This window comes from Symphalangus syndactylus, chromosome 15 (assembly GCF_028878055.3).
Source record: "Symphalangus syndactylus isolate Jambi chromosome 15, NHGRI_mSymSyn1-v2.1_pri, whole genome shotgun sequence".
NCBI lineage: Eukaryota > Metazoa > Chordata > Mammalia > Primates > Hylobatidae > Symphalangus > Symphalangus syndactylus.
The window spans coordinates 21436563-21464470 of NC_072437.2; the positions used below are offsets into that span (position 1 = coordinate 21436563).

Sequence of the window (27908 nt, forward strand, 5' to 3'; positions counted from 1 at the left end):
GTCCCTGCCACCTAAAGTGCCCTCCCTGGTCCCTTCCATTTGCATAGGGTCCAACTCCTGTTTCCCAACTGTAAGTGGCTTCTTTCTCAGCAACCCAAACCCTCCTGTTCCCCTGCTCTGCTGAACTTCCACAGAACTCAGCCAAGCCGCCAAGTGAACAGAGAATAAAACACTGAGTCTGGGTTTCCCCAGCTGTAAAATGGAAAGCTGGACTAGATAGCCTTAAGCTAGTTATGAGCTGTCTCTTCCCAATCATTATATTAAAGAACATCTGGAAGGCCAAATGGTTCTATCTCAAAAAGGAGCCTCAGGCCACCTGCCAGAGCCGCTGCAGGAGGAGCTCCTGGACAGATGCTGGGTTGACACCCCCATGTCACCCTCCTCACACTGCTCATGAATGTTACCTGTACGACCCCCTATCTCCAATAAGATATGAGCTCCTTGGGCAACTGTCCTGAGAGCCACAGCTGTGGACAGTGTCCACATGAGGGGGCAGATGCAGAGGAGTGAAGGTGGGTGCGGTGGCCTCCCCCATCCTAAACCCACGATCTGCCTGCATCCCCTTTGAACAGGCACTGCGCGTGTGCACACATCTCCATTGCTTAGACAGAATGATTTTACCAAATCTCAGTATGGCTAATCTGTGCTCTAATCTTGGGTGGGAGATCGTGACTCACGACTCTGAAAATTCCTGGCCTCTGGCTGCTTTCTCCACAAAACCACGTCTGTCAACCACAGCACTGGGCTGCTGGCTCTGAATCCTTGGGGGTTGCATGAAATCAAGGCCTCTCAAGGGCCTCAGTTTTCCTGAGATGCTCATGGGTACTCCAGTGGTCTGTTCCTCATTAAGAGCTTTTTTCTGATTTTGAAAACCCATCAGGATGGCTTTTTTGGGGGAGGAAAAACTTCCCAGAATGATTATGAGGATGATTTTTCTAACATACCCCTGGTTTAACATGATACTGCTCCAGAGTACATCTCTAAATTCATTCATCCTTTCAAAAACTGATTAATAAGTGACAAAAGGAAAACCCAGGAAAAGAATTAGGATTGCTGATAACTTTTACATCTTCAAAATGCCAAGTACATCATCATCATTTGCTTGTTTTCTGAAGTATCATGAGACTGTACCTCGCTCTTCTTTCTCATGAAGACACCAAGGCAGAATGGAAAATAGAAATGATTTTCTCAAGGTCACTTAATGAGTCAGTCTTGGAAAAGGATCACACTTTAGATTGATCCTATCTTTCTGTTCTGAATTTTGTCAAAAAGATAAGTATGATCAACTACAAAAGCGCTGGAAACATAGCAGTAGCTTCTGCAAGGAGGTACAGATTGAGATAAACAGCGTAGCTGTAACTTCACTGAAAATAGAGTTCTTGCATGTAATTTTCATTTAATTTGCAGATTTTTATCAACTAAGCACTAGTAACTTATTCCACATCTGATGCTATATAAACTCTTGAAAGAAGAAAGTCATAAAAGAACCAGCTCTAACTGATTAGATTGCTTTGTTGACAAGGAAGCATTGCAACTTGAAAAGAATCGTTTTCAAATCAAATTGCACCAAAAAGTGAAAGAGCATAGCCAAAAAGGAAAAGTGCTGAGGAGGGTGCCACGTGCCAGCTTGCTGTCTCTGAGGATGCTCGGGACACATGAGAATTCACTTCCTTTGGATTCCTGGTGGACTCCTTTGCAACACACGTGCACCGCCCCTACACCTGACACAGGGGTGGAGACGGAGGTAGAGAGTTTCTGATGGTGCTGCCTCCAGACACGATTTCTTGACTCTTCCTGGCTGCACTACACATTTCTCCCAGAAGAGTGACCATCACATTTCACTGTAACTGACGCTTTCTACTCTAAGCTCAGAGAGAGGAGGGATCGTGCTGCCTTGGTCACTGTGGGACTCCCCAGAGCCTGGCGCTGAGTGTATTCTGCGGAATAGATGGTAATGAAAATGGCAGCACTGGTGAGGCCAAGAGGCAACAGGAAGCTTCCTAAGGAAGCTGGCCTGATGAAGGGGCAGTGACAGAAACTGGTTTGGTGGGGTGGCACTTGCACACATAAAGCCCCACTAGGCAGATCTTGCCATCTAAACCACAGAGGGAAAATCAACCATGCTGCAACATGCGTCAACCTCAGAAACGTGAAACTCAGCTAAAGAAGCCAGTCATAAAGATCAGCTACATATGCTTCCATTTCTTTTTTTTTTTTTTTTTTTTTTTTTTGAGACGGAGAGTCAGAATAAGCAAGACTACAGAGACAGAAAGTAGATAAGTGGCTGCCTAGGACTGGGCGGATGGGAATGACTGCTAACGGGGCACGGTTTCTTTTGGGGTGATGAAAAATGTTCTCAAATTGTGGCATTTGCGCAACTAAAAAATACTAAAAACCACTGAACTGTACACTTCGAGGGGGTGAGTTATATGGTATGTGAATTCTATCAGCTGCTAAAAAATACAGCAAGGACCAGTAAATACTTTTAAAACACTAAAAAAACTTACTGAATTCAAAATACTTGATTAATGATAGGAACTCTCATGATTGACACGGCAGATCTGCCTCCTGATGCACATCTCAGATGATACCAAATGACTGTTGCTGGGGGAGGATAAAGAGAGAAACAATTTTCACAGCTGCAAATGTTACTAAGGGAGGGTGTGCAGCTAAACTCACTTTAACCAAATGCTGCGAAAATAACTGAAAGCACGTGTGAATATCGTTGAACTGCTCTGTGTGTCAGTAGCTTCTTTCCTTGCAGGCGAAACAGAGGTGATAATCAACCAGTTAACACCAGGCAGCCCAATGAGATGAGGAGGCAATTAAAAGAAGAGCACCAAGGACTCCAGGGCTTTGCTGCCAAATGTCCCACTTGGCTTGTACCAACAAGCAGGATTCATCCATACTGGGCTTCACCTTAGTTCTGCTTCTAAAACAGATGGAAATTTTACAGAAATGCCTAATGGAAAGTTTTATCCCCAAGTTTGTGTTGTGGTATATAACAGCATTCTCATCATCAGCCAACAGAGAGAGGACTGGTTCCCACAAATAATAGATGACCAGAACTAAGAGAGAATTCACATTTCCAGGTAAAAGGTTACTTTGAAAGCTGCTGGCTATGTAACTTCCAGAGCAGGGGCTGGCAAATACTTTTCTGTAAAGGGCCAGATAGGAAACATTTTAGGTTTGGAAGACAAAGAGGCAAGAGATCAAGGATATTATGTAGTTACTTATATAACAATTTAAAATGTAAAACCTGTTCCTAGCTTCAGACTGTACAAAAACAGGTAGTTTGGCCCACAGGCCATCACTTGCTGACTGTTGCTCTAGAGGTTTCAAGCTTTTACAAGTAATAACTATCAAGGTTGGCTCCTAAATCAGGACTCTCTCAAATGTCCTGAGAGCCACAAAAACAGATGCCCAATACTATGATAATAACTAATATCTGACAGAGCCTCTGGTACCTAAGGTAATTTTGTATAATTTTTTTATCCCCAATGACAATAGTATTCCACAGATTGTGTACAGATGTCCCTGTCAACCCAGGATTGAGTCCCTAACTGCCCATTCTTGTTCTTTTCATTATATTACGCTGCTTTCTATTGTGAGCATGGCTCTGAAGAAAAACAACACTGTTTTCTTCCTTTCTACACTCACACACCACTCAACACAATATTCTGACACCAGATGTACTGGGGGGCTTCATACCCCAAGCAGTGCTCCAGTGGACACCAGCAGGGTGTCCTATAATTTAACTCAATCCCCACACTATCTCCCAGGAGATAACATCAGAGCCCACAGGTTAAGGGCCCACTCCTACTTCAGATGGCAATCGCCAGCCCTAACCTGCGGTTCTAACCAATGTGCTATAAATGAGAGTTCCTGTGGTCCACTCCCCGGGTTCAGTTAATTTGCCAGGATGGCTCACAGAACTCAGGGAAACACTGATGTCTACCCGTTTATTAGAAAGGATATTACAAGGGATACAGATGAACAGTCAGAAGGAAGAGATGCACAGGGCAAGGCCTGGGGCATGGCTGCTGCCCCTCTCTGGCACCCCCTGCACCCTGCTCCAGCACATATTCAGCAATCTGGAAGTTCTCTAAACCCTGTCCTTTGGGGGTTTTATGGAAGCTTCATTATGTAGATATAATTGACTGTATCACTGGCCATTGGTGATCAACTCAACCCCTCTCCCTAATCACAGAGGTTGGGGGTGGGGCTGAAAGTCTCAACCCTCTAATCACTTATTAGTTCCCCTGGTAACCAGCCCCCATCTGAGGCTATCCAGGAGAGCCGGGACATCAGTCATCCATGTGAAAAGACACTTCTCACCGTGGGCGAAGGATTACCTAGGTGCCGAGGTAAGAAACTGAAGGCACAAAATGTTTCAGTATAATAAAGAAAATAGAAGAAGGATAGTCATAATACAAATTAGATATAGAGATGATCATGGACATTATCAATCATTATAAACATTATGAATCATTAGCTTTCAGTATTACTCTTCGTTGCATTACTAATACAACCTAAGAATAACCGGCAGGCATAGGGTCAGGTGCTAAAGGGACATTGTGAAAAGTGACCTAGAAGGCAAGAGGTGAGCCCTCTGTCACGCCCGCCTAAGGGCCATTTGAGGGCTCCTTGATCAGGCGGTAATGCCACTGTCTGGGAAGACACCCAATACTTAGCAGACCACAAAAGGGAGTCTCTTTTCCTTGGAGGAGTCAGGGAACACACTGCTCCACCAGCTTCTTGTGGGAGGCTGGATATTATCCAGGCCTGCCCGCAGTCATCTGGAGGCCTAAACCCCTCCCTGTGGTGCTGCGCTTCAACAGTCACGCACCTTGTCCACTTTCATGTTCCTCCTGTACTCCTGGTTCCTCTTTGAAGTTCGTAGTAGATAGCGGTAGAAGAAATAGTAAAAGTCTTAGTCTTTGATCTTTCTTATAAGTGCATAGAAGAAAACGCTGACGTATGCTGCCTTCTCTCTGCGCTTCGGCTACCTAAGAGGGAAGGGCCCCCTGTCCTATGATCACGTGACTTGCTTCACCTTGTCAATCACTTAGAAGATTCACCCTCCTTACCTGACCCCCATGTCTTGTATGCAATAAATATCAGCGCGCCCAGCAGTTCGGGCCACTACCGGTCTCTGCATCTTGATGGCAGTAGTCCCCTGGGCCCAGCTGTTTTCTCGTTATCTCTTTGTCTTGTGTCTTTATTTATTACAATCTCATCTCCGCACATGGGGAGAACACCCGCTAAGTCCTGTAGGGCTGGACCCTATGCTCACTGTGGAGATTCCAAGGGCTTTAGGTGCTGTGTGTCAGGGGCCAGTGGTAGAGAACAGATACATCTTTCTCATCGCAGCACACAGAGCTTCTTTGCTACAGCAAGCAAAGGGAGGGAGACATGCACCGTGAAGCTGTGGAGACTCAGGTTGCACAGGCACCATTCGGATGATTGTTACTATAGGAGACTCCAGTAATTGATCTGGAGGTCTGAAGACAAGGAGGCTCTGCAAAGCCTGCCCTGGTCCTTCACTGTGATGAGCTGAGCACACTCTAGCTCATCACCAACAATATCCTGAGCACACAGAATTTTCACTGTCTCCCACCTGGTCTTCTTCCTCTAGTGTCACCTTTTCTTTTTTTTTTTTTTGAGCCATGATTGCACCTTGACCTCCAGGGATCAAGTGATTGTTCCATCTCAGCCTCCTGAGTAGCTGGGACTACAGGCACATGCCACGACGCCCAGCTAATTTAAAAAATTTTTGTTGTACAGAAGAGGTCTCACTATGTTGCCCAGGCTGGTCTCAAACTCCTAGGCTCATGCCATCCTCCTGCCTTGGCCTCCCAAAGTGCTGAGATTACAGGCATGAGCCACTGTGCCCAGCCTAGCGTCATCCCTTCAAACAACGTTCATATTATGACTAAAGTGAGCTTTCTTAAAAATAAATCTAACTTACTCTCCTGTTTAAAAGGCCTCACTGATCCACCACTTCTGGCAGGACGAACACAACAGCAATTCTTAGTTTGATAGAAGACCCCGGTCCTGGCCTCTGCTCTCTTCCCAGCCATGTCTTTCATTGCCTCTTTCTTATGGGAACCTCAATCTCAGGCGAATGCAATTCCTTGCTGTCCCCACAGCTGCTTTGAGCCCCCGTGCGTTTTTTCATAAGGTCCCCCGTGACTGAAACACCTGCCCCAGTGCTGGCCTCAAGATTACCCTCGCTGCATCCCTTAGGAAGAACTGGCCATACCCACTGTTTAGGCCTCAGGGTTCTTTTTTCTCCTCTTTGCACAGACTCCCATAGAAACCTAGTGCCTAGTACAGCCTCATGTCTTCCCCTCGCTGGCTGCAAACTTCTTGAAGGTGCAGGCGGCGTCTTACTTAATCCCCCAGGGCAGTACACTGCATTAGAGCCAAAAGACAAAGAAGTACAACAGCTCCTGTCCTCCAAGAGCTCATATTCTACTGGGGATGAACAAAACACAAACCATGAAAAGGTATGTAATGGCCCTGGCAGTGGAAAGATGATCACAGCTGCAAGTAGCAAAATGACTCTGAAATGCCACCTGCTTTGGAGAAGGCAGCTCTGCTGGGAGACAGGAGTGAGTCAGCAGGCAAGGAACTACTGAGAGCAGCTTATGTGTGTACAGCATAGTGTCCCAACATGAGTTTACAAAAGAATGGGACAGCTGTGGATGTGGAGGGAGATGAGAAGTGGGCATCACAGGCTGCAGCCAACACTCTGCAGCCCACTCCATCTTCATTGCCACAGGCCCGTGAGACAAGCCTCCAAAGGCCTTTGGATAGTCAGTGCTGGCGGGAAATGTCCAGAAAGATCTGTATGAGGTCAAAGCACACTGGATGATGTTATCACATGCCTGTGCTTAATGATGAGCGTGGAACCACTATACCCTGCCCCCATCAGCACCTAGGTCTCACGCCCCAGTTGAAGTGAGATCTACAGAGCCATCACCCTGGTCACTGTTCGTCAGAGCTGTGGAATGGGAATATGCCACACAATGGACTAAAAATGCTTCAGGAGCATAAGATCATATTGACTTTCCCACAGAGTGAAAGTAACTTGAACGGGTACCAGCGTGACCACAGTGATGTGCCAGAATGAGGCCAGCCGGTCAGAACAGAGTGATACTGACCTTCCCCCACTTCCAGCTCATGCAGCCCTTCTCATCCCCATCTCTCCACTGAAACCCCTTTCAAAAGTGAACTCATTCTGCTGAATCCAGTGGTCTTCTTCCAGTGTCATCTTCACTTGGCTTTTTTGGCGGGGGCGGGTGGGGGTAGTAACATCTGAATCCATTCCTGAAACACCTACTCTTCCTGAAACATTCTACTCTGCAGGCTCCCTGGCCACTGAACTGGTTTTCTCCTTGGTCCCTGGGGGTTCTTTTCTTTTCCCTCTTTGCACTCTATAAACATGGGTCTTACTTTCTACTGTTCTCTCAGAGTATCTGTAGATCTTTTTTTATTTTTTTAAATAGAAATGGGGTCTCACTATGTGGCCTAAGCTGGTCTCAAACTCCTGGGCTCAAGTAATCTGCCTGCCTGGGCTTCCCAAAGTGCTGGGATTACAGGCGTGAACCACCGCGCCCAACCTCTGTAGATGTTTCCAGCCCTGATTATTCATCTGTGTTCAGCTTGCCTAAAGTCTTTCTGTATCTATTTATTATGCTCATATTTGCTCATTAATTCCCACAGTTCCTAACATCTGCCAGGCATTATTCACATACTGGAGATACGGAGAAAACAAATCTGCTCCATCCTGAGACACACTGGTGGAGAAAGGGCAGTAAATCAGCAGTCAACATCGGGTTAGCGGTGCCACAAGAGACAAGCAGTGGCTACAGGGGTAGAGAGAGCCCTGGAAGCCCCCTAGGAAGCTGGGGAAGGCTTCCCCGAGGAGGCAATATTTGTCAGGGATGCCGAGTAAATAGGAGCTAGGCAAGTGAAAACGATGTGTATGTGGGAGGGGTGGGGTGAAGGGGTTGGTACAGGGAAATTCATTCTGGGCAGAGGAAAGGGAAGATGTAAGGGTGAGACTGCGTGAAACAAATGAGCAGTGGTGAACTGTGAGTAACCCAGTGTGGCATGGCTGGCCTAAGGGCTTGCACATGGCAGCAGAAAGGAGATGCGGCCACAGAGCAGGCAGGAGCCTTGTATTGGAACCACCCTGAAAGCTATGGAGAGGCCCTGAAGGATGATAGCTGGAGTGAAACAATCAGATTTGTGTTTTCACAGAGATCACTGGTGGAGGCTGTGAGGCAGGCTCAGGAGGCAGGCAGTCGGTGACAGAGATGGGAGGGAAGAAATCCAGGCAAATGGTGCTGGTGGCCTGAACTACAGCACTGGAGATGAATGACAGACTTACATCAAGGAGGGAGACTCTTTGAGGCTGAACTGCTGGGGAAGGCAGGAAGGACATGGATGCATAAGTGGGAAATGTCTGGGGTGAAACCCTAGGTTTGGACTTTCGGGTAAACGATGGTGCTTTTCATTAGGTAGGGAGTGAGAAAGGGAAATGAATTTAGCAAAGAAACAGTACATGTCGGCCGTGTGCAATGGCTCACGCCTGTAATCCCAGCACTTTGGGAGGCCAAGGTGAGTGGATCATGAGGTCAGGAGTTCAAGACCAGCCTGGCCAACATGGTGAAACCCTGTCTTTACTAAAAATACAAAAATTACCGGACGTGGTAGCGAGCACCTGTAATCCCAGCTACTTGGGAGGCTGAGGCAGGAGAATTGCTTGAAGCCAGGAGACAGAGGTTGCAGTGAGCCAAGATCACGCCACTGCACTCCAGCCTGGGCAACAGAGTGAGACTATGTCTCAAAAAAAAAAAAAAAAAGAAACAGTACCTGTCAAGAGCTGATAGGACACTGAAGTGGAGATGTACTACAGGCAGTAAGATATTTCGTTCTGGAGCCCCAGGAGAGAGGGAGGTCCAGTCTCTAGATCTTGAGGGACTCATGGGAGCCATGAGCTCAACAAAGTGGTGAGGACAGCGGCTGGTTGGGCCCCCTTGGGTGTCTAACATGAAAAGCTCAGTAGGCAGAGAACTGAGTCTTGGGAAACAACCTATTTAGGGAGTGAACAGAGGAAGGAGAGCTCGATCCAGAGTACAGCATCAGCCCAGCCAAGGCACTCCTCTGAGAGCTGGGCTTTAGAAACCTCCTTGTATTTGTCTCCTCCTCTGTGGTTTCTCCTTTCCCCCGTCCATCTTACACTGTGCAATAAAATGACATTTTTCTGAGATAACTGTCCTATCTTTGTTACCGAATAAACAATTTTTCACAGCCAATGTCCAAGCCAAAATCTATTGTCAGGCTTAAACTACCTCCCTTCATTATCAGTTACTATATCATTTCCCATTTCTCACTACATATCTGCCCACATGTCAATCACAGGGCTCCTGGAGGCCTCTCCTTTTTAAGGTCTCATTAGCACCTCCATGCCTCACTCTTGCTGGTCCTCTCCTCTAGAATGATGTGCCTTACCCTCTCCACCCATCCAAATTCCACCCGTCCTTCTACTTCTTGAAATCTTTTTTGGCAGCATCAGTCCACACCAGTGGCTCTCTCCTCAGATTTTCACTGCATGGGTGCTTCAGTAAATATTTCCTTGTTTCTTGGATGTTCATCTATTTCAACTACAACTGCGTGAGCTCCCTGAAGTTGGCCACAAACTCACGGAGGGAAAGGACATGTTCTTCATTTATTTTGTGCCCACAGAGAAGCCACCAGTATTGGTCAGAGAGCTTCCCAAGCAGTCTAACTGTGCCCCCAGAGCCACATGAGGAGCACGTGGCAGGGGGTGGCAGCGAGCACCTGCCAGATGGCAGGATGAACTCTGGCATAAGCAGGCAAGAGAAATCTAAAGAAATACAACACTGAATCAAGACTTGAGTATTTTGGAATACCTGAAACAAAAAACTGCAGACAGATCATGTGTAACATACAGTAGTTGGTAACTGAAAAAAATGGCTTTCTGACTAAATAAACTCAGATTCTATGAAAAGCATCTAAAAGTCAAGTTTTTAACTAAATAACAGTTGTATTTTAAATGAAATACACAGTATGAGATTGCCTACAATAAAAGATACAGGAGCAAACAACAAAAACATATATTTGAAACATAAAGAAGAAGACGGAAGCAAAAGTTCTAACTTAACCCTAATTAAACCTGAAGCCTGGCACTGAGTTTCCTGCCAGCCAAAGTGAAAAGGGGAAAAAAAAAATCACCAAGGAGCTCTCATATTGGGAGGTATATGAGTTAGGGATCAGAAACAGAGACCTTAGAGTCAGACACAGCTGGGTCTCACTCCCAGATCCCCATCAACAGCTGCATGCCCCTGGACAAGCAAGCACTCCCCTGAGCCTCCGGGGTCATGAGGGAATACCTGCAACTCTCTAGGCAGACACTGGGCATAAATGAAATAATATATACTGAGTACTTACTATAGGACTGGCAAAATCAATGGTGGTGGTCTTCTTACTGATGAAGAGTGAAACATGCTAATTCTGCAAGAGAGACAGGACCTAAGCTCCATAAGAAAAAGGACTGGGGGCTATCTTTCTTACACCTGTGTCCTCAATGTCCAGCCCTAGGCCTAGCATATAATAAGCACTAAGTACTTATTTGTTGAAAAGTAAATGAAAATAAACTGGTATTACATTCCGATACAACTGCACCCTGTACAGTACTCGTGCATGCACACAAATACGGCAGATAATTTCCAGCGGTGGTTTAACAAAAGAGTTCTCTACGTGGTGATTTATCATACTTATGTGAATAAAACTGAGACACAGCTGAGTAAAGAAGTTCAGCAGGAGGCTAAGGGCTCAGGTTTGGGTATACCCATGTGCAGACCCTAGAAGAGAACTTAGGAAGCTTAGGAAAAAATCAAGAGTCTGGTCTGTGCTGCCCAGCAGACTACTCAACATAAAAGCCTGGCAAGAGCCCGGGGCTGGTGTCCTGCTCTGGACTTCAGACCTGTTGGTGAGACCATCCTATGAAAGTGGAGGAGTCTGACAGCAGTGTGGACAGCCATAAAGGCCTGTGCCATGTCACAGGCGCCTGGTGGGAATGCACGCTCCAGCAGGGCTGGGGTTTGGGTTTGTCTCATTCCCTGAGGCCTGGGTGCAACCTGGCAGATCCTGTGATGTTCCAAGTATCTGGGGTGGGGAAAGACACCGTGCGGAGTTTACGGCAAGGCAGGAAAGGAGAACCACAATGTTGGTCTGTAGGGTCCTGGAGCGAGGGCGTGCGCAAACAGCCAAGAATCCCACCTGCATAAACTGCTGCTGTACCACGAAGTGCCTGTCTGTAGGCCACAAAGTGAGCATGTGGTCAGCAGTGGAGACCCACCAAGTTACCAAGCCAGGTGGGCCGACAGAAACCCATCATCAGATGGACACGGGCATCTGGGCTCAGCATAGGTGAGGCTGCAGGGCATGGGTGAGCTGCAGAAGCAGGCATGCCAGACCACCCTGGCAGCCACCTCTGCTGCACCACAGCCTCTTCCCAGTTAACACCGACTGCCATAGCTGGTGGGCCCCTCATGACCAAGTGACAGAGGGGAAAACAGCCAAATGGACAGGCTGGCTCAGGACATGAGTGGCAGCTGAAGGAAACGGCTGCATGATGGCTCGATCTTGAAAGACAGCGATCAGGGGAATCCCCTATGGGCAGAGCCTGGGCAACACATTTGGTCATCAACTCTGTGTGGAAAGAGAAGTGGCCTCAGGCAATTACACGTGTGGATCTGCTGGGCATGGCAGATCACCTGGTTGGTCAGTCAGGGGACTGGAAGGGGAGGATCCAGCTAAAGGAACAGCATCAAGTGTTTTGCAGGTCATGCCCACCATGGGAATCCACCACAGAAAAGGTACCAAATGGAAGGTGGGCAGAGTGACTGTGGCTCCATCACCAGATAACCCAGCGCTGGCACACGAATGGATGGCCATGGTGGTGGCACAGAGGAATGTGTGGGTCCCCCTCACCTAGGCCAACCTATCTCCTGCCACTATGGAGCATCCAACCTGGCATCCACAGAGACTGCATGCGCCTGATAACCACCATCTGCAAGCAGAACAGTCACTCAGCGCCAAGACTATGCTGGGCCCTTTCCACTCTGCGGTGTTATGGAACACATTGTCCCACCCCTTGCCCCTGTGCCAAATTCACACACTGAAGCCCTAACCCTACGATGTGACTGCATTTAAACGTAGGGCCTTTAAGGAGGTAATTAAGGTTCAATGAGGTCATACGGATGGGACTTACCCAACAGGACTGGTCCCCATTTTGGGACAACTCAGAAGGGCTCTCCCAGCTCCACTGTGCTCCGTAAGACCAGCGAGGCTTTTGCTGGAACTGCAGCTGCTCCCTCTGTCCCATCTTGCTGCCTTTGCCAACCTGCCACCATAGATACTGATGCTGACAGTGTTCTCTCATAAACTCCTTGTATAAAAATCTTCCTGGGGAGGCCAATCTGAGAAATGCCACTTCTCTGGTTTGCTTATGAGGACAAATTCAAAGCTCTCCAATGGAGAATCTCCTCCCAGGATTCCAAAGGTGTCTCAGACAACATATTTCCCCCAAATCTGCTCTTTTGATATTGGTGAAATGGAACTATCAGTCATCTATCTAAGATTATCTAGGCCAGAAACATCAGAACCATCCCCTACTTCTTTCTCTCCCTCATGAGCTCTGTGCCTCTACCTTTATACTCAATCACTACTCAGTTTTTCTGACCTTGATCATTCTGATTTCTCATACCTTTCGCTCTTCTCTCAGTTTCCTTGCAGGATTTACCTCCTGCTAAATACGAGGCTTCATCTGTAGCCTGTGTTCATCTTGGATGTAGTTCTTCTCTTACAGAACTTATTAGTTCTTTGCTTTCGGCTCTCAGCTCTCATCCCTACAGAGGTGACTCCATCACCTACATATATATGTAGCTTCCACATCTCCAAGACAGAGATGTCCATCCTCCAGCTTTAAATACATCATGGGCATCTTTATGGCATGTTCCAGAGTCACTCAAATTCAAGCACATCTTTAAGAAACAACTTCTGCTTCTCTCTTTCTCTTGTACGCTCTGCCCCTGATAAGGTGCCCCCTTCCTCCCACCCTGATATAAACTCTGGGACCTGCATCTCCAACGGGACCCTAAGGACCTCAAACCTGATTTCACTTCTCCAAACCATGGTGAGATCTGCAGACCTAGTTCTTGCATCCAATGCTAGTGGAAGACAGAGAGATGGCAGAGGTAATTGTATGGTTTACAACTACCCCAGGGGTAAAGAAGGTGGAGGCGAGAAATGGGGAGCCCTGTGGACTGGCTCACAGAAGTGTCCAAGAAAGATCAGGCCTGAGGTTTTAGCCTGATGTGCACTAACCCTCCTTCCCTCGATGCCCATGGAAGACAAGTGTAGTATCAGATTGTTTGGATGCAGAATTTATAGACAAATGTGCAATAGTTTCTGATTACTGATAGCAAGGTTGAGAAAACACAGCATTTTTTTTTTTTTTATCTATTCCTTGGTTGTTCCATTGAAAATCTTCTTACCTTCATATCCTCTTCATTTCAACAAACGAAAATCAAGAAGTTTTACATTTGTTCTTCACTCCACAGCATATGATTAGCATTTTAACAGGAAGACACTGTGGCTTTTACAAGATCATAAAAACGGATAAATAGCACATCTTGTTAATTAGATTGGTGTTTCTCTAAGAAGTCATGCTTATCTAACATAGGTGGAACAAGAATGTCCAGTTTGACCAATCTTTCAGCTGCAATTTATTTTTTACCTGTTTAAAAAACTAAAAGTAGCCACTAACAGAGACCTACAATCTCTTCGGAAATGTCAAAATCCACTTGCAAGGCACTGGAATAAAATGTAGTCTCTATCTCATATGCAATCACAGAGGAAAGATTTGCTTGGGCCACTGAGAATTTCTAAAGTTTTAGTGATTATTATCACTTTTACCTGCTGCTGTCTCTGTCGCCTCCCTTGTGCAAAGTGAGAGAACATCAGCTGCCGGTCCAGCAGCTCCATTCTCTGCTGTCTCTGGATGTCCAGCGTGGCTCCCATCCCAATTCTGGCTTCGCTGGTGGGTTCTGAAGAAGAGAAGATGGGTTCAAGTGTCCAAGAAAAGAATTTTGCCATCCAGCTGGGGATGCAGAGCACCTGATGCACCTGGAACATTTTGCTGTCGTAGCACAGACCGGACATCTAAAAGAAAAATGTCCAATGTGATGTTTAAATGTAGTATCATTTAAAAAAATGTACATGACACAAAAACCAGCAGCCTCCAGACACTGCACACGGTATTTTTCTTAGTCATAGCAGTGTTAGGCAATAAGCAAAATCCTCTACTACACTGCAGAACACTAAGCAGTACACATCAACACAAAATTGAATTTACTCAGTAAAACAAAATTGTTTTTTATTTAATTAGAAGAGCTAGCAAAATTCTAATCATTTAGTATTCAAAGTTCCAATAAAAGATTGTCAAGACACTGTCTTCATTTTTTAAAAAGCCGTAAAAGATCTGATTATTGAAACACTTTCACACTGTACTGACTCTGTGGTTACCTTTGTTGGCAGATGGCCATCACAGAGACACCAGCAGAAAACAACTGCCATGTCTCAGCTGACCCAGTCACATGACCAACTTATCAGAGAATAAACACAATCTAAAATCTTGGTTTTTATTTACATAGTGTTTTAACCAGTTTTTCAACTACTGATTTTTCCAGACATTTAAAATCCTCACCAATATTAGTTCCATTTATAAACCAACCTTGTCTTCATCTTGAAGGTCATTTATAATGTATGGTTCAGAAGTCTCAAGGCTTCCTATGATTTTCTAGCTAAAAATGACTATGGCTATTCCTTTGTAAAAAAAAAAAAAACTTGATGTGAATTTGATTCTTAGGATTAGAAGATCAAATTAGAACATATTTGACAACTTTCTAATATGAGAAAAGTATACTTCAATGTTTAATAATAAAATTTAAATGATGAATTGGCAAGAATTCTTTGAGACTGTGCTACACACCAGGCACTGTTCTGGGAACTTAGAATACAGCAGAGAACAAGATAAGCAAGGCCCCACACTCACAGGGCTTATAGCAGTCAATGTGGAGAACAGGCAGTAATCAAGTCAACACATAAAACTATTTCTGGCAAGTTCTGTGAAGGAAATAAAGTGACTTGGGGCACGAACCTACTCTGGGGATGGCGGGGGACATCAGGGGAGCCCTCAGAGAAAGTGATACTTCAGCGAAGATCTTAAGGATGATGGGGTGCCCGTGACTTGATGAACCGGGGAAATAACATTTTGGGCAGAGAAAGCAGCAGATGCTGCGCAGCCCGAGCTTGGGAGTGTTTATTAGATATCTTGGGGGGCTACTGAGTGGGCAGGTGGCTATGTAATTCTAGAACTCAAGGAAAAGGTGAAGATAAGGATTTCAGAGTCACTGGATATGATATATGACATTTAGGGTAACAGGACTAGAAGAGATAAAATGGGGGGGAGGAGGAGACACAGCAGAAGAGAGAACAGGACTAAGGACTGAACCCAGGAGTGCACGAATACTCTATGGACAGACAGAGTAGGAAACGCCAGTAAGGAAACCTGAGACAGGGCTGCCAGTGAAGAGAAGGGAAATAGAGGAGTTTAGTATCACTGAAGCTAAGAAGTGTTTGAAGCTAGGGATGGTCAGCTGTATCTAATGCAGCTGGTAAGTAAGACAGAACTAGCCACTGGATGTTGCAAATGGAAGTGTTTGATAAACAAGGTGTTTACAAGAACAGTTTTGGTACCAAAGACAGACTGTAATAGGCTGAAGAGTGAATGGTGGACAACTTCTGGTTTCAAATAATTTCTGTGCCCCTTCTCTCAAAAACAGTACAAGACAAAGAAAATGAAAACAGAAACAAACTCCAAGGTCGGTGAAACCAGAAACTGCAATCCTAAACCACGCTAACAAAATAGAAAGCTTATCAGGTTATTATAAACCACTCTGCATATAAGCAGTGTAAGTCCAAATGCCTGCAGAGAGTCCTGCGGGACTCAGACAAGCACAGGGACTAGAGCAAGCTTGTTCAACCTGAGGCCTGCGGGCCCCATGTGGCCCAGGACAGCTTTCAATGTGGTCCAACACAAATTCGTAAACTTTCTTAAAACATTACAAGGTCAGGCGCAGTAGCTCACACCTGTCATCCCTGCACTTTGGGAGGCCAAGGCGGGCGGATCACAAGAGGTCAGGAGTTTGAGACCAGCCTGGCCAACATGGTAAAAACCCGTCTCTACTAAAAATACAAAAATTAGCTGGGCATGGTGGCACACACCTGTGGTCCCAGCTACTCAGGAGGCTGAAGCACAAGAATCGCTTGAACCTGGGTGGTGGAGGTTACAGTGAGTCGAGATTGTGCCACTGCACTCCAGCCTGGGCGACACAGCGAGACTCTGTCTCAAAAAAAAAAAAAAAAAAAAAAAAAAAAGAAAAAGAAAAAAGTTATGAGATTTTTTTGCAATTTTTTTAAAGCTCATCAGCTGTCTTCAGTGTTAGTGTATATTATGTGTGGCCCAAGACAATTCTTCTTCCAATGTGTCACAGAGGAGTCAAAAGACTAGATACCCGTGGACTAGAGGGTCTAGGCCCTGTGGAAGAAGGAGAGAAGTAGAGGGTTACTTAAGTTTGGGTAAGAGGCACCCCAGTTCCTCCCCATGCTCCATGTACCCTTTCTCCCCTCCACAGAGAGAAGGGAAAAGCTGTGTAGGGCATGAACCAAGGAGGGTCCAGTTGGCTAGGGAACGCCAAGGCCTCTGCACAGGCAGATTATGTGCATCTCATGGGGCTGTCAGCATAGGGGTTCCAGAAGAAGACAACAGAGGGAATATGGGGGAAAGGATATTATATTTAAAGAGATAAATAGCTGAGAGTTTTCTAGAATAAAGAAAGAATATAAATCCTTAGGATGAAAGTGCAAGAGTCCCTAAAAGAATGCTAAAATGAAATTTACATCTAGATACACTGTGGTGAAACAAAAGAAAGAAATCCTTAAAAGCAACCAGGGATAAAATACAGACTGTTTAGAAAGAAAAAATAAACTGTTAGCAAATAACAGCAACAAAAACAGTAAGATAATTGGGAATAACAAAAAAAAAAATATATATATATAAGGCTTTGACAGAAAAAAAAGAAAAAGGTAATAAGGGATATTTTTTCAAAACCAACCCTAGTGATAATAAAGATACCAGTTCCATGAATAGGAAGATGCAAAACTGTTAAGATACCAATTTTCATCAAATTAATATGTAAATTAAATATCATTCAAAATAAAATCTTAACAGGGTGTTTTGTTGGAATGTAAATGCCAATCCTCAAATTCATGCCGAATATTTAAGGTTTGCATTTTAAAAACACTATGTTGGGAGAAAGCAGCCAGACTCAAAGCCTGAAAACACGATTCTACTTCTGTGAATGATGAACCTAAACCACACACTAAGCAGTAAAATGAGACAGCAAAGTGCAAAGGTGATGACTATGTGTGCTAGGAGGGGTCACAGAAGGGAGGGAGAAAGAAGGGGAAAGGGGTCACAGGAGGGAGGTGGGAAGGAGGAAGAGAGGTGGGAAGGAAGAGGGGCACCATGGGCTACGGGGCTGGCCAGGCATGGTCTGTACCTGCATGGTGGATTATGGGTATATTTGCTTTATAGTGTGATTTGCACGGCTTTGTGACAGTTAGTTTGGTGTTGTATATCACAATTAAGAGTTAAAAGACAAAGAAACAAAAAACCCAGAAAAGGCAAGGCAATTTTAAAGAAGCATAAATCCTATCAGATTTCAAGACATACTATAAAGTTTGGCTACCTAAAACAGTGTGGTCTTTATCTAGGGTTACTTAAATAGACCAAGAGAACAAGAGCCTAGAAATAGGATTCTCAGTGTAAGGGCACCTGGTATTCTGCAGACACGGGTAGATTGGGAGGGAAGGGGCACATGGGCTATACACAAGGAAGAGACAGAACAGGGCCCCTTCCTGACACCAAATATAAACTTGCAATGGAATAAGAACTCAAATAGAATTCATAAAATTGTAAATCTTTCTGCACAAAATACAGAAGGAATACCTTTTTGGCAATGGGGTGGCAAAATATTTTAAAATAAGAAACATAAGGTACAAACTAGAAAAGAAAACACATATTTGGTCTACTTTACAATTTAAAAGCTGTAGTATGCCAAAAGCTACCATAAATGAAGTGAAAACACAAGTAAGAGGCCTGAAGAAAGTACTCAGAATTCATACAGCCAACCAAGACAGCATTCAGAACATATCAAGAAACCCTAGAAATGTGTAAGAAAAAGCCCAGTTTTAAAAGCATATGAAAAGGTAATTTCAGGCCGGGCACGGTGGCTCACGCTTGTAATCCCAGCACTTTGGGAGGCCGAGGCGGGCGGATCACGAGGTCAGGAGATCGAGACCACGGTGAAACCCCGTCTCTACTAAAAATACAAAAAATTAGCCGGGCGTGGTGGCGGGCTCCTGTAGTCCCAGCTACTAGGAGAGGCTGAGGCAGGAGAATGGCGTGAACCCGGGAGGCGGAGCTTGCAGTGAGCCGAGATCGCGCCACTGCACTCCAGCCTGGGCGACAGAGCGAGACTCCATCTCAAAAAAAAAAAAAAAAAAAAAAAAAGAATAGGTAATTTCAGAAGAGAAAACTCAAATGGCTAACAAAGTCATGAAAAGATGTTTATCCTCACTTGTTTTTAGGACTCTGAAATCTAAAATGAGCAATCTTAAATACAGCAACAACTGGCAAAAATGTAAAGGTCCTCTATCATCCAACACCAAGTAGAGCTGCCGTATGCTCATTCCACTGCAGCCCTGCATGAGAGAGAGAGGAAGCAGAAAAAAATCATCCCCAAGAGGGGAACAGCTGCAGAGTGGGTTATTCATACAACACAGTACTATACAGCCATCCAGATGAACTCCATGTGCGTGTACTGACGTGTTTAAAGTGGAATGAAAAATACACATAAAAGGTATCACATGTTGCGCTCATCTTCTTGCAAAATTTCAGAAAACAAAATAATAGTCTATGCCGTTTGTGCACACATCTGTCTGCGGTAAATACAGAATCACAGAAAGCAGCCTTTGCTGTAGAGGGGTGATGGGGGACATGGTAGGGGGTAGGGAGTGGCGTTCTCTGTAACAAATATATATTTTTAATGAACAGAGACATATGAAGTCAATATGGAAAAAAAAAAACAGTAACGAATTGGAGGCAAGGAAGTAGAAATCCCTTTTCTGAAGATCTGATATAAAACAGAAAATAGGGTGTATATCAGCATTACGCTGATTCAGCAGAAGATAGCAAAATGTTATAAACATAACAAAATATTAAAAATATAATACAAATTAGAGCTGTGAGATTTGAATGAAGTAAAAAATTAAACATTTTTATTTTTCGGTCTCAAAGTATCCAACTGTGATTGTTGATTTGTTCATTGCTCCCATTAGCTATTTTAACTTCATGTATCTGGAAGCTGTTCCTGTTTGTGGACGCTGTTATTAGGCACACAAACACAACTGACCCTTTCGTCATAACAAAGCATTCTGCTGTGTTTTTAGTAATACTCATAGAGAAGTCTACTTTGTCTAATCTTAATACAGCCATTTCAGCTTTCTTATGCTTACTGTCTCCATAATATATCTTCATCCTTTTAATTTCAGGCTTTTTTTGTGTCTTTGTATTTAAAGTGTGTCTCATAGATAGCATATAGCAATTTTTTTCTTTTAAATTAGTCTGACAATCTCTACCTTTTGATTGGAGTGTTTAGCTATTATTCATACTTAATGTATTTGCTTGAATAGTTGGATTTTGCTATTTGGTTTCTGTCTGTCTTATCTGTTTTTTACTCTTTACTCCCCCTTTCCTACGTTCTTTTGTGCCATCAAATATTATTTAGCATTTTGGTTTTTTTCAGCTATGTATCACTGTATTTTTCCCCTCATATTTGCCCTAGAGATTATAATATGCATTCAAAATTGAGCATAATATATTTAGAGTTAATACTGAATTACTTCATGTAAAACAGGAGAAGCTTGCAAGACCCTACAGTAAGTCCTCACTTAACTCACCGATAGGTTCTTGGAAACTCCAACTTTAACTGAAACAAAGTGTAATTTTGTCTCCTCAATGCTGTAATGAAACGACGCTGAATGAAATGACATTATTTGAATGATGTTTTGCTTAAAGTTGGAATTTCCAAGAACCTACCGACAAGGTCAAGACTTACTATAGTTCCATGTAATGTCTTCCCATCCACTGTGCTACTTCTGTCATATTTTACACCTATATACCTTAAAAGCTCAACAATACAATGTTGGTTTTTCTGTGCTCACGCCTGTAATCCCAGCATGTTAGGAGGCTGAAGCAGGAGGATCACCAGAGGCCAGGAGCTCAAGACCAGCCTGGGTAACAGAGCAAGACCCCCATCTCTACAAAAAAATAAGAATAAATTTAAAAAATTAGCTGGGCATGGTGGTGCATGCCTGTAGTCCCAGATACTTGGAAGGCTGATGTGGGAGGATCACTTGACCCAAGAATTCGAGGTTGCAGTGAGCTATGATTGCACCACTGCATCCAACCTGGGTGATCGAGCAAGATCTTGTTGCTAATTTTTTTTTAAATCATGTTTTTAAATAAACATAAGAAAAATATAATGAAAATGCATAGTTTTTGCCAGTATTTATGGAGTTCACAACTTGGTAGAAGCTCTTAATTTATGGGGGGGAGGCCACAGACTCCCTTAAGAAACTGAGGAAGGTTAAAGATCTTCACTCTCCTGTCCATGCCTTCCCTGCCCCCACAATGACAATCAGACGTGAGTATACACTCACAAAACTATGTGTTCAATTTCAGCAGGACCATTCTGTGAAGAATATGGATACCCCACCCAGTAATAAACAAAAATAGGACTGCAAATTCTGGCAGGGAAGTAGGGCTTTTGTGTTCATCTGCTTACATTTCTATCCTATCTATCTAAATGTAAACTCTGAATGGGGAGGATTTGGGTTGCTTTTGATCACTACTTGGCCTCTGCACTTAGAACAGTGTCTGGCACATAGTACTCTAAGTATTTCCTGGGTGAATGGTGAATTAACAAATGCTCCACAAAAATAAATAATTATCTTAGATCCTTTTAAAGGAAATTGGAAAGTTATGCACTCTTTTTGGTCCCAAGTTTATACTTTCCCATATGATAAAAGATAAAGAGTTCACTTGTCCATGTCACTGGCATGCCAGCATGACTTCAAGTTGTCAAATAAAGTGCTACTGCACAATGTTTTAGATTTTCACAAAGGATTAAAATATAAAGTGCTTAAAACCCTATTCTATGGAAAGATGGGACAAAAATAATTACATTAGATTTCACTTAATTACTACCAACAGCTTTGAGAGAGCATCAGTTATTATAATACTATGTTACATTTACACGTTACTTTTAATTTTAATTTTCATTGTCTCTCTTTTTTTTCCCCCTAGAGATGGGGTTTCGCCATGTTGCTCAGGCTGGTCTCAAACTCCTGGCTTCAAGTGATCTTCCCATCTTGGCTTCCCAAAGTGCTGGGGTTTACAGGTGTGAGCCACCATGCCTGACCTAATTTTCATTATCTCATAAACCTTTTTTACACTGCGTCTTCTGAATGAGAGAGTTTTCTTGAAATCCATAGACCCTCTGAAAAACAGGCTTTAGAAAAAGACCATACGCTTGGATTTGCGTGTCAGGGGGCTGGGGGAGCTCTACCAAGAAGGTCTTGCAGGCCCTCAGACCTGGGTAAGCCAAAGAGCAAACGGAGGGGCCACTGAAAAAGAAGGCAGCAGTGGTGCAGTCTCCGGCAGGCAAGGGGTCAGTGCAGGACGATCAGATAAAGCAAAAAGGAACAAAGAGCATATGCCTGGGAAGACAAGCGCGAGCTGGAGTTTGAGCACTTGGGCAACAGGAAGCAGGAACCCTGGCTAGGAAAGGGGACACATGGTCATGCAACCAGAGAACCCCAGGCCCACGTCCCACTGAGAGTCTAGGCCAAAGACCCAGGCTGGCTCCAGGTCAGAGGGAGCAGCCCCCCATATGCTAACAGCAGAAGCTGTGACCCTGTAAGTCTGAGAATGTAAGGCAAGAGGAAATGGTTTTCTCTTAGTCCACTAATAAACATGGACATCAATTACACGGCTCTTCAGATTTTCCAGATGCTTCATCCTTTTAGGAAGGGAATCATGAAATAATACTTATCAGGCAAATAATTTAATTTGCTGGGTAGAAAACATGCAAAACACTCTTGATTATAGAGAGTAAACTTCAACTGTCCTCTGGTCCTGTTTAGTACTAGCCTGAAACCACAACAGGCAAAGGTTAGAAACCATGACTTTGCAATGACACACAGGTGTCAAATGCTTTCTTTGGCCAACTGTGGCTGAACAAAAACCCACAAGGCAAGCTATGCCAACCACCGGTCCCACATTCAAGAAACCGACCATCTACTGGGACAGCAGGACAAACCTAGGGGCTGCTTTCCCAGGGGCATGATATTGCCTCTGCATGACAAGGAACAGCCAAAGGAATAAATGTTCCCTTGCAACTGAGCCCCAGCACACAGACTTCGTGTGCCCTCAAGGCCACCAAGACCTCATTTATTCATTTCACAAATATTTACTCAATGCTAATATGCGCCAGCCTATGTTCTAAACACTGAAACATAGTAGGGAGCAAAACAGAAAAATCCCTGCCCTGACGCAGCTTACATTTTCCTATTTCTTCTTCCTCACTGAAAATGTTAGAGAAAGAATAAGGGAACTTTGTACATTCCCTAATTTATTACCCCAAGAATGTGAATGCAAATTAGGGATGCCCAAAGTTATTTCTGCCATTTGTCATCCATTTTGAAAAGATTATTCTTTTCATGACAGACAGAACCATGTGCCTTTGGCGGTTACTCTGAGACTTGTTATTCTTTAAGTGCAAAAGTGATTCAGTTTGAACTTTCTATAGCTTTTCTATCTCATATGAGGGAATAGAAATGATACTAAACTAAAAGATTTTGAGGTACCCAATTAAAACGCTGGATATCCTTCTGATTCCTGGAAAATCAAATTGGAATAGAGACAGAAATAATTAGACTAATCACAGATTATTTTTTTCTCACATATTGTCTTAGAAACCTGCTCTAGGCTTTTCCTTTTGGGAAATCATGCATCAGGAGGATTAGGTCAACTATGCTAAGTAGAAAACTTCAAACAACAGTGGCTTAAATACAAGAGAAGTTTATTTCACCGTCAGATTTAAAAAGTTCCAACCATCTTAACTGTAGTCAAAGCAGCCAGAAGAAAAAAATAAGAATGGACAAAAGGTGACTTTAAGGAGCCTTCTCAGAAGTCTCACGAATATGTGTGTTTACAGCTCAATGGCCAGGACGCCAGGACTTTAGTCCAGCGGTCAGACTGAGAGGCGAAGGATACTGAGATATGTGATCTCAGCTGGAGGCATTGCTGGCTCAAATAAAATGAACCTTTCCTTATGAAGGAAAAAATATACTGGGAGGCAACTAGAGTCTCTAGCACATGGAGAAAACCATAATCAGGTTCTTATATGTAAACAAACACCTTCTAATATCCATTTTAACAAGGGCACCACCCTCCTTTAAAAGTTACATGCACTTTCTTAAATGGATTCAACAAATGAAAAATTAATAAAAATATGGGCTTATTTCAGTTGAAACTCATTTCTTACATTTGATGAAAAATAACAAACTAAAAGTGAATGTGAAGCTCTAAAAGATTTGTGGATTTATGGATACAGCCTCAATGGTGAAAAACTCAATGTTTTCCATCTAAGACCAGGAAGAAGCAAGGATGTCCATTCACCACTTTTATTTAATATTCTATTAGAGGTCCTAGCTAGTATAATAAAGAAAAATAAAAGGCACAAATTGGGAAAGAAGAAGTAAAGCATATAAACACATAAAACTTATTTCTGGATGATACAGACCATCTATGTTGAAAACTCTAAGGAATCCACAGAAAAGCTACCAGAAATAATAAACACATTTAGAAAAGTTGCAGGACACAAGAACGAAATACAGAAATCAACGGTATTTCTTTTTTCTTTTTTTTTTTTTTTTTTTGAGACGAAGTCTCACTCTGTCGCCCAGGCTGGAGTGCAGTGGCATGATCTCAGCTCACTGTAACCTCGGCCTCCCAGGTTCAAGCGATTCTCCTGCCTCAGCCTCCTGAATAGCTGGGATTACAGGCACCCGCCACCAAGCCTGGCTAATTTTTGTATTTTTAGTAGAGATGGGGTTTCACCATGTTGGTCAGGCTGGTCTCGAACTCCTGACCTCATGATCAGCCCACCTTAGCCTCCCAAAGTGCTGGGATTACAGGCATGAGCCACCACACCCAGCCAATCAGCTGTATTTCTATACGCTAGTGACAAACAATTGGGAAAACATTTATAAAACCAATTCCACTTATAATAGCATCAAAATACCAGAATTATTTAAAAATACATCTAATGAAAGATGTGCAAGACCTGTACATTGAAAATTTAAAAATTGCAAAGGAGAATTAAAGAAGAGCTAAATAAATGTAGAGACTTATCACGTTCATGAGTTGGAGAACTCAATACTGTTAAGATTGTTGTATTAGCTGTCGATGACTGACCAACAAATTACCCAAGACTCAGTGGCTTAAAACAACTAGCATCTATTATCCAATTTCTGTGGGGGCAGGAATGTGGGAGTAACTTAGCTGAGTGGTTATGGCTCAAGGTTTCTCATGAGGCTGTAGTCAGTCAAGGTGTCAGCCTATCTGCACTCATCTGAAGACCTGACTGGCACTGGAGGATAACCTTCCAAGGTGGCTCAAAAACACACCTAGCAAGTTAGTGCTGACTGTTAGCAGGAGGCCACGATTGTTGGCCATGTGGACCTCTCCACAGGTCTGCTTAAGAGTCCTCATGGCATGGCAGATGGGCTCCCCAAGGGCAAGAGATCCAGGAGGGAGCAAAGACACAGGAGTAGCTGTGTCTTTTATGATCTGCTCTTGGGAGTCACATTCCATCATTTTTGCCACATTCTATTCATTACAAATATCACCAAGTACAGTTCAAACTCTAGCAGAGGAAAAATAAGCTCTATCTCTTGATGTGTAAAAGAATCTGTGGAAATATTTAAAAACCATCACCATGGCAATCCTTCCCAAGTTGATCTAAAGTTTCAATGCAATCACAAGCAAAATCTTAACTCTTTTCCCCCTTTTTTTGAAGAAATTACAGGCTGATTGTAGCGTGTATATTAAAAGTCAATGTCCTAAAATAAACAAACCAGTTTCAAAAAAGAAAAATAAGGTTGGAGGACTTATATTGCCTGATTGCAAGACTTACCATAAAGCTGTAGTAATCAGTGCAGTGTGGTATTGGCATAAGGACAGACATATAGATAATTGGGAAAGAAAAGAGTCAAGAAATAAACCTACACTGGTCAACTGAGTTTTGGTGCCAAGGTCATGCAATGAGAAAAGGGTCTTTTCAATAACTGGTAATGGAACAATTGAGTATCTGTGTGGAAAAGAATAAATCTTACCCTTCACCTCAAAAGAATTATACTCAAACTGGATCACAGACCTAAATGTAATAGCAAAAACTATTAAATTCTTGAAGAAAATATAAGAGAAAATTTTTGTGACATTGGATTAGCAAAGATTTCTTAAATAGAACATCAAAAGCACAAACTATTTTAAAAACCAGTTAACAATGAATTAATCAAGATTTTAAAATTTTGCTTTTTGGTAACAGACAAGCCACAGATTGGAATACAATTCTCATAAAACATGTCCAACAAAGAGCTTATATCTAGAATATATAAAGAATTATTTTAAGTCAATTAGAAGATAAATAGGCCAATGAACAAAATGGATAAAAGATTTGAACAGATATTTCACAAAAGAAGATATGCAAATAACCACTAAGCACATGAAAAAAATGCTCAACATCACTAATCATTAGAGAAATGCAAATTAAAACCACAAGATACCACTACACACCCAATAGAGCGGCTAAAGCTAAAACGACTGACAATACCAAGTGTTGCCAAGGGTGTAGAGAATTTGGAAGTTTCAAACATTGATGGTGGAAATGCAAAATGGTACAGCCGCTTTGTAAAATAACATGGTAGTATTTCCTAATGTCAAATATACACTTATCATATGACCCAGCAATTCCGTTCCTAAAGAAGGAAAACATATGTCCACACATAAATGTGTACACAGATGTTCACAGCAGCATTATTCACAATAATCCAAACCTGGAAGCAACTCAAATGTCCATCAATTGGTGAATGGATAAACAAAGTATGGTGCATCCATACTATAGATTAATACTTAATCTATTGATTGTTACTTAATACAATAAATGAAAAATTAATTTTAAAAATTGGTGAAATTTTCATGTTCAAATGAAAGAAGTAAAACACAAAATACTTCATATTTTACAATACTAAGTATATGAAATTCCAGCAAAGGCAAAACTATAATTACATGAAGATCAGTGGTTACCTGGGGCTGGCAGCTGGATATGGGGAAAGAGAGCACGGGGCATGAAGACACCATTCATGGTCAGGAGACTGCTTTCCATATTGATTATGGTGATGAGTACATGACTGTATACAACTACCAAAGTTCAACGAACTATACACTTAAAATTAGTGAGTTCTATTGTATGTAAATAACATCTTAATAAACAAAAAAGGGAAAAAGAATTTTTTAATAAAAAAGAATGTGAAGATCTAGAAAGATCTCAAACAGATACATAAATCTTTTAAATTTTATAATAGGATTTTAGCAGAAAAAAACAAGCTTTTAACAACAAAAAACTTCTGCTGCTTTGAAAATGTTCTCAGCTATCAATATAAACTAACATGAGAAGATAACATGAGAAGACCTTTGATAACATCCTATGCTGTTGTTTATAAATAATAAATAAATTCAAAACAACACATGTTAATTTTACCATAGTCCCTTCCCAGAGGCTATCATCAAGACAGAAGGAAAATATTAACACAGTCAGTCCCCAAAGACAAACACTGGACACTTAAACACACACACACACACACACACACACACACACACACAAACACACACAGACAGAGAGAGAAAGAGAGAGAGAGAGAGAGAGAGAAACCAAAAACCAAAACTACATATAGTTTAAAGAGATAATCAAAACTGATGAAAAAATTTTAATTTCTTGATAAAAAGACAATGTGAAGACCCCATGGGAAAATGTTCTGTGCTGCAACAGACATGATAATCTACCAGTAATCTCTACAATGTAAAAGTATGGGTGTTTCTTGGCAACTTCTTCCTTATCTCCACTTCTTTTTCCTTTATTCAGTAACACTACTACACCAGCTTAATATACTTCAAATTATCCTTTAAGTTTTCTCTAAATGTTTCTTTACTTCAGATTGAGTATGACAATGCAAGAAACACAAGACAATGAGTTTGTTGAAGGTGAGGTTTAAACTGAGTTTTTAACCAAGCATGGAGAGAGGAACAGTTAAATATCTTGATGATTTTAGAAGAGAAAGCATAGCTACAGGCCACATTCTTCATATTACGAAGAAAATAGAGTCTGCTAATGAGAAAAAATTTTCCTTGGCTATTGGTCAGCATACAGAAGGCTGCAAAAAGTTGTTGATTGTGTTTTTCAGGGCCTCTGGGGACTTTGAAAACCTCTTCATACCCAAGATTGCCCTCCAGAATCATGTCTCCATTGCTGATGAATGGGGCCTCATCCTAGTGGTGTGGC

General features: G+C 42.8%; 1 protein-coding gene across 5 annotated transcripts in view; it reads right to left on the reverse strand.

The window, feature by feature from the left end:
• UBAC2 (UBA domain containing 2) overlaps positions 1 to 27908 on the reverse strand; it is a 182734-nt gene that overhangs the window by 32088 nt on the left and 122738 nt on the right. For 3 of the 5 annotated variants that reach the window (XM_055244010.2, XM_063618965.1, XM_063618966.1), the window contains exon 7: positions 14017 to 14262. In XM_055244010.2, coding sequence (XP_055099985.1) covers positions 14017 to 14262 — 246 coding nt within the window. Of the gene's footprint in view, positions 1 to 10527; positions 10549 to 12310; positions 12443 to 14016; positions 14263 to 27908 lie in introns of those variants that run through there. The other 2 variants (XM_063618964.1, XM_063618963.1) reach the window with 2 other exon arrangements.